Source organism: Brassica napus, chromosome A7, assembly GCF_020379485.1.
Source record: "Brassica napus cultivar Da-Ae chromosome A7, Da-Ae, whole genome shotgun sequence".
Taxonomy (NCBI): Eukaryota; Viridiplantae; Streptophyta; class Magnoliopsida; order Brassicales; family Brassicaceae; genus Brassica; species Brassica napus.
The window spans coordinates 11,815,351-11,823,764 of NC_063440.1; the positions used below are offsets into that span (position 1 = coordinate 11,815,351).

General features: G+C 27.9%; 1 protein-coding gene across 1 annotated transcript; it reads left to right on the plus strand.

Annotated features, from left to right (window-relative positions):
• The first annotated feature begins 6,748 nt into the window (after positions 1 to 6,748).
• LOC106364450 (transcription factor PRE6) lies at positions 6,749 to 8,103 on the plus strand. The gene is made up of 2 exons (XM_013804025.3): positions 6,749 to 7,109; positions 7,664 to 8,103. The coding sequence occupies exons 1-2, from the start codon at positions 6,981 to 6,983 to the stop codon at positions 7,817 to 7,819; spliced, it is 285 nt and encodes a 94-aa protein (XP_013659479.2). The 5' UTR covers positions 6,749 to 6,980; the 3' UTR covers positions 7,820 to 8,103.
• The last annotated feature ends 311 nt before the right edge of the window (positions 8,104 to 8,414 follow it).

Sequence of the window (8,414 nt, forward strand, 5' to 3'; positions counted from 1 at the left end):
AGTTTGACTGTTGAAATAAGTAATTGTCCGAAGGAAATAGTTTTACGAAGACGGCGATTTGGGTTAATGAGCTGGGCTGCGAGATTTTTCTTTACCTGGCCCACCGGCAAATTGTAGACAAACCGAGATTTTTGTAAGCGATAACGAAGCCCAAATCCTTTATTGCAATTTTAATTCGAAGCCCAGTCAGCTAGTGACATGGCAGTTTGATAGTTGGAGATTATTTTGCCTATGTGGCACCTCTAGAAAAGTTAGGATTTAGCTTCTTTTATATAGTAGGATCTTACAAACAAGTAGAACGCAATCGGATTTGATCTCGACGAATCCTGATCCTACCTAAATCCAAACTAGTTATATGTAGGCCAAACTACCAAAAAAAGATGCCACATACAACACACGTACGTATTCCTACACTAATTAATAAGTTTATTAGAAATATTCAAACAAAATTAAGGAGATCTCATGTGCTTCATCCGAACTCCCATGAACGTTGTTTAGTACATAATATAAAAAATCTCTGGAGTATCGTCCTTGCACATTTCCCGGAGCAATTGCATATATGTATATTGTAATAAAATAATGACATATTATATATTTATATATATATATATATATATAAATAAATAAATATATATATATATATATATATATTTATTTGTAAATGAAATAAGTAAACAGAGATTGCGAGACAACGCCATGTTTTAAAATCTCGGGGGATGGGTTGGTTTTATCGTTATATGTCTTTGACTGTCAACAATGTGTGGCTCCTCGAATTGTTTAAACCCTTTGACCCATACTATCAAATGCGCGCAACTATTTTGTGATGATAAGCATTTTTTTCATTAAAATCTTCACATCGGTTGGTCTAGGGTTTGCCTTTGCCACAAACAGAGAGCAAACTGAAAAATAGTACACATGTTTTAAGAAATAACTAGATTTTGACCCGTGCAACCGCACGGGTGTTTGTTTTCACTTTTTTTATACATAAATTATTGTTTTAGAACATAAGTGGTATATATTTTTAATTTTAATCATATACCTAAATATTTATATAACTATTTCAAATACAATAATTTTATAAATTACATGTTATAATTAATTAATTGTTTAAACCTTATATATTTGCCACTTCTTATTATATATTTATCTTATTGTATTTGCATTTAGTTATTAAGCAAATTAATATATTCATGAGAAAATATATTTAAAAAATATTTTGTATTTAATTTAGGCTAAATTATGACCTGTATTTCAAAACTGGATTTCTTTTTACCAATATTTTTATGCTTATTCATTTTAGATAATTTATTATTGTATATATAAAAGTGTAAGATATGTTAATTTTTAGATATGTATTATAGAGTTTGTTAATTTTAAGCCGTTCTATCATCATATTATATTTTAAATAAATAGTTTATATTTATGAAAATAACATTTATAAATTTATCAATTGAATATAATTTTATCATATTTATTTTAGTATAATAATCATATTTTAACATGATCATGACTATAAAAGTAGATAAAATATGATATAATTTATTTATTTTCATTTCTAAACGATAACTTAAAATACATTAAATTATTGTTTGAATATTTTTACACAGATTTATTAGAATTTTTTAAATATAATATATATATATTATATTTTAAAATGAAAATATATTATGATTAAAGTATTTACAAAGATTTTATATTATTAACTTTAAAGAAATACATGTTAATTTTTATACATGTATTATATAGTTTGATAATGTTAACCCATCTTACCAACATTTTGATTTTATTTTTGAACATAAATATTTTATAATTACGAAAATAAAATATATAAATATATAAATTTAATACAATTTTATTATATTTAGCTCAATATAATAATTTTATTTAGCTCAATATAATAATTTTATTTTAATATGATTGATTATGATTATATAATAAAAAAAATATTATAGATTTTTTATTTTTCATTTTATATAACTGAATATATTAATGTATAATAATATTTTAAACTAATTTTGAAATTAGTGAAAATATTTAAATATAGTTTCGAAAATGAAGATCCGAAAATGAAGATCTTGTAAAAATCTTTTCAAACAGATTTGTTAGACTTTTAAAATAAATATATTTATATTTAAAATGAAAAGATATCAAAAGATATTATGATTAAAATATTTTAAATTCTATTTATTATTAGTCTGAATTAAAATGTAGTATGAATTTTTATGAATAGGTCCATTAGGTCCATTTTAAAAAAAAATCACACATGAATCAAGGTTGTGACTTCTGTTTTAATATATAAGACTAGATTTTGATCCGCGCTTTCAAAGCGCGGGATTATTTTTGAAACATTCCAAATTTATTTGATATAAATTTGTATTTTAATTTTATCTACACTTAGATATTACAAATGAAACATTATATTCAATGTTTTGAAACCTGACCCGATCCGACCCGCAGTTAAATTGCCAAATTCGGTGGTTCATATGTAATTCATTTTAGTTTTCAAAAAAAAACTGTTATTTAAAAATTCTATAAAACCCGTAACAACCGCTAAAACCCGAGATCTGGTTATCGGTTGAACTGATAGATGACCCAATATGTAATCAGGTTTGATTTAATATTATATTTAGAGTATTGTAATATATATTCATGAACGTTCAGATGAATAGAGAATATATTATGAAATTGATATTCCAATTTTAATACAATTTTAGTCCAACTAAAATTCCATCTTGTTAATGGATTAATATTTGAGTGGATGCATCAATAATGTGTATACGTCTATTACAAATTAATGATTTACGTTTGCAACAAAATACAATTGTTTATTTATTTAGTTTGCTTTTGTTATTCACATATTATTAGATACTTTTTGATGTTTTGTCTATGGCTGATTTTAAATTTAAAAGTTAATTTCATTATTCGCATTAGAAATGCAAATATTTATTATTTTAATTTTGATATATATTTTTATTATATTTAGTTCTTAATATTTCTAATTTATATATAATTATATTTTTTACACAATTAAAATATTGACTCTTACTCTCTCGCTTTGATTAATGTTAATGTAATGTTTTATGATATATTTGTGTTAATATATTTGTTCAATTAGTTTATATTTGATATATATATTACATGTATGTTTGAGTAACCCGTAGAAAATATATTCATTAAACTATCAATAGTAACATGTTTCATCATATAATTTCTATTAATATTTAATTTATAATATATATTTATATATATTTTAATACTCTAACTATAATAATTATATTTTTATGTATTTGGTGAGGGTTTTGAACAATTTTTTTTTTTGCATTTGAATTAATATATAGTTGTATATATACGAATGAATAGACATATATATAATTATTTATTACATTAATAACTAAAATATAATTAATTAGTTATTTGAATTTCGAATTAATATAAATTAAATTCATTAGTTTAAAAAATAATAGATTAGTTAGTTAGTTCCTTAATTTTAGGTATTATGTATATTTAACAATTAAATTAGATATGAGTAAAAATAATAGAAAATATAATTAAATATAATGGTCCAACCTAGACTATTTGTAAGTAGATAAAAATTGCTTCTGTTTTAATAGTATTGATTACTCCATCCGTTTCATAATGTAAGATATTTTAACTTTATTGAATGTTGATTAATCAATAACATTTTACTACATTATTTAATTGGTTAATTTGTTTTCAGTTTATATTATTAATAATATTATATTTTAAAAAAGTTTGTTTATTAATTGTGCTGCATTCAAACAAAACATTTTATATTATACTTCTTCCGTTTCAAAAAGATACATATTTTAGATTTTTCACACATATTAAAAAAACACATTAAAACTTGATTGTAAATGCATTGTTTTCTATGAATAACAATTTTCCATAACTATTAGCCAATAGAAATCCAATAAACACCATTAAAATTCTCTCTACTGATTGTGTTCAAGTTTGAAAGCATAAACCTATGTTGCCTGTAACTTTTTTTCTTTGTTGATAATCAATTTAAAATTTCAGCAAAAAAAAAAAAAGAAATCCAATAAACACCATTAATTTTTTTTAAATTTACAATTTTTATTAAATAATACATTGAAAAAATAAAAAGAAATGTATCTTTTTGAAATAAATATTTTTTCTAGAAAGTGGATCTTTCTGAAACGGAAAGAGTATTATGGAACGGAGGAAATAATAAATACCCCCATCTTACTATCTTAGTACTTACTATATAGTCATTTAATTAACCTCATTAGTTCATGTACTTATTCGAGACATAATCTTTTCGACTGTTTCTATAAATACTCTATTGTCTAGAAAAAGGACTAAAGTTGTGGTTTTTAATGATGTAACCAAAGTCACAAACAGCGTAAAATTAAGAGATGTTGTGGTTCCTAATTAATAGGAAAGCTACTGATATCGAACTGCGTGTAAGGGTAGGTCTTGGTCTCATTAATAGATATGCACGTTGTATTCATTTCGCCGGAATTAACCGCAGCATTATACGTATACCTTCCTATTCCAATTAAACCCTTAAATCTCGTTCCAATTTTGACTTGACGAATCAAAATAGTCTAACTGAGATCCAATTTCTATAGTGTTTTAGAGCTTTAAAAGTGTGTTTCAACAATGTATTTTAGGCCACATGTATGTATCAACATTGTATATCCGAACCTGTACCAAAATGGTCACTTCCAATTAGATGTTTCTTTTCACACCAATCCAAGATGTTTATCTAGTTTTTAGTACAAGTATGTCATGTAGCTTTAACCAAACATGTATACTAATTTTCAAACTGGATTGATATAAAAAAAAAATTAAATTAAGCCAATACAAGCCTAACTAATAAAACAAAAAACATCTTTTCAATATTTAGCTAAAAGTATAATATATACGTATCAGTTTATTTTATGTGATAATTGATTGATAAATATATAAGACCGTAGGTGATCAAGCATCTAGAACATGATAAAAATCAACAAACGGAATGGAATTGATAATCAAACACCCCACTCTATATATACCACATGCTAGAAAATTAAATTTTCGTTGACGAAATTTTTTGAGAAATCGGAGTTGTTAAGTGTAACGTCTAACATGATCCGTATTTTAACTTCAAGAGTCTATAGAATACTAGCTTTCCGAGTTAATGTAAGAAATTTGTTTCTTCATATTATGTGTAAGGTGAAATATTTTCAGGTATTTGGATGTTACATCAAAATGTGTGTACAAAGAACGTAGTTATAAATATTTGTGATCCAAACCCATAGAAATATCCATAAATAAATGTAAGAGTTTGAAATAAGAAAAAACAATAGAAAAAGATCAAGAAGTGATTAAAAATTAAAGGGGACAAGGAAGTAATACGTATAACGTGGGAATGCAATGGTGAGGCTGGCTGAGAGAAGCAAAGCGGGACAGTTTAGTTTGGCGATAAACACACATTTTGCCATTTTCAACCCCACTTGATCCCTCTTCTCATTTTGCATGGCTCTATCTTCTTTCTACGTCACTTTCCCTTGTTGTAATTCTTTGTATTCTCATTTGTTTATACTACTCGGATATGTAGAACCAAAAATTATGCAGTGAGTTAACTCTACTTGGCCTGGAAACTCTGTAACACCATTGACTATCTTTGTTTTGCTTTTGAATTTAGATGAAGTGCGGATTAGTCCATTGTCGAACGTTAGACAGAAAGAATATATATGGGGTTTTAAGTGATATGATCTCCATCTTGACTGATCTGGTCCTATATGTGGATTAAATCAAAAATGGCTTCAAATTATAAAAACAAATCATAAACAAATAAAAGATCATCTGATTCTAAGTTACTAATACATGTGTAAAACTCAACCACGTGGGGTTTTTATTCGTTTCTCTTAACTTCTTTTATTTCTGTTCCACTTAATTAACCTTCTTTCTATCGAGCTATTCACATGGTGTAGCATCAACTTTAACTTATTGCTGGAATTTCAAAGGTACATGATTCCTTTTTCTCAATATTGAAAATATGAGTAACCGATATGCGGATAAGGGTTAATGCACATATTGTATGCAAGTATTTCTTATTTCAGGCCACCTGTCTTATTGAGTGTTAGTGATAAAATACTGTTTACCAAATGGTTTTTTTTTTGCTAAGAGCCAAACCAAATGTTTCTTTGTAGATTATCTGAATATGTGGTTGTGATAAGTTTGTTACGACGATATAGCCCAACTTCCTTTGTCGTAATCAAAATGTCAAAAAATGTTTACATTAGGACATCATATATGATGTTTCTGCCGGTGATCCAAATAGCTGTACATATGAGCTATATAGAGGTGTTACAGTAGAACAAAGTCCACGAGCATCATGATGTGTTAACAATCAAGACGTTAGTCTCAGTTAGCAAACCAAAAAAAAAAAAACTCTAGTGTCTTGAGAAAGTAAGTTTAGAAAATAGAAGCTTTTACCCCAAATAAACAGTATTTTCTGTACTAAACGAAAATGTAAAAGGGTGTTACAAAAATGATATGAAAAAGAACTGAGAACAAATAATATAGTAGATGAAAGATAAGGACACTCTTATTACAGAAACATAACCCACACCCTCTCCATGCACTTGTCTTGTCTCTTCTCCATCTTCTTCTTCTTCATCTTCTCTCTCTCTCTCTCTCTCTCTCTCTCTCTCTCTCTCTCTCTCTCTCTCTCTCTCTCTCTCTCTCTCTCTCTCTCTCTCTCTCTCTCTCTCTCTCTCTCTCTCTCTCTCTCTCTCTCTCTCTCTCTCTCTCTCTCTCTCCATAAATTTGCATTATAAAAACACATCCACATTGCTCCTCCCTCTTCAAGACAATCTTCTCTTTCTCCACTCTCATTCTCTTTCTCACTCTGACGCGTCAACTACTTATTTTTCCTGCATTGCTTTCTCTCTATCTCTATCTCTCACACACGCATACACACAGACATTTAACACATATCAAGAAAGAAGATGTCGAGCAGAAGATCATCACGTTCAAGACAGTCCGGGAGCTCAAGAATCTCTGACGATCAAATTTCCGATCTTGTTACCAAGCTTCAACACCTCATCCCTGAACTCCGCCGCCGCCGTTCTGACAAGGTATATACATTTTTAATATCCATTTTTACAATTATATCTCTCTTGCAAATATAAGAAAGCCGTGGAGTGTATATAACCAATTAATATGCATGATGTAATCCAACGGCGTCTTGTGTAAAGTACATGTGGCCTACAGTTAACAATCCGTAGATAGAGTAACATTAATTCACAGTCTCGTTTATTCGTATGTATACTATCTCTTTTGTTCCTTGAACGTCTTTTGCATTTAAATTAACAAGTTGGTGGTGTGGGACTCAGTTTGTTCCCTTCCTACTTCCACGTACCTTAACTCCATGTCTCCTCATTACTCTTCTTTACCTAAATACTCGACATAATATAGATGAGAAATAGGATTTATTAAATAGTGGCCGTTTATACCGTTCTGCACATTGAAGTGGTAATCATGAGAATTTCGTTCTACTTATTAAATTTTGAAGAGTTATAAAATTGCTATATAGGATAAAAAAGCAGTCTCACATGTCGTCATGTACTCTTTATGAGAAGCTAGATGATTATATTGTACCAATATTTATAATATAAAAATGAATGGACAGGTGTCAGCATCTAAAGTACTACAAGAGACTTGCAACTACATCAGGAACTTACACAGAGAGGTTGATGATCTCAGTGACCGATTGTCCGAATTTTTGGCTTCCACGGACGACTACAGCGCCGAAGCAGCCATCATTAGGAGCTTGCTTGATTATTAAAATGCTCGTTAGTTAATCTGAGAACTATGAGTGTTCGTTTTCCATCTGGGAGGTTTATTTTCTTTATCATTATGAGTATTTGTTTCCTTCTACTTCAAATATTATGATATAGCTAGGGTTTCGGGTCATTGTTAGGCCAACTCATATATTATGTATAATATGTGGTTTATGTATGTATGTATGCATCTTAATTGTTTGCGAGGGTCCAGACCTGGCTGTATAGTAGCCTGTGTATCATGAGATCCTCTAATATTTATGATTTATGGCATAGTCCGTTTCCTCTTTTTTTTTGTACAAATAATCAACTTTGTAAACTTTCGTTTTAGATACTTTTATACATGCATGTGTGTATCTGAATTTCCTTGCATAAATATAGTTCTGCCTGGAAGTATGCATATGCATACAATATAAAGACGTGGAGAAGTTGTGATCTTCTCTGTTAAAAGAGAAGTACCATTTTTATCTACTATTTAGAAGTCTATTAAGTCCATTTCATTAATCACATAATATGACATAATAATTAATAAAAATATTAATAATAAATTAATTTTAACTATAGATTTGAATTTTATTTTCAGTCGTAACAAAATCTGTT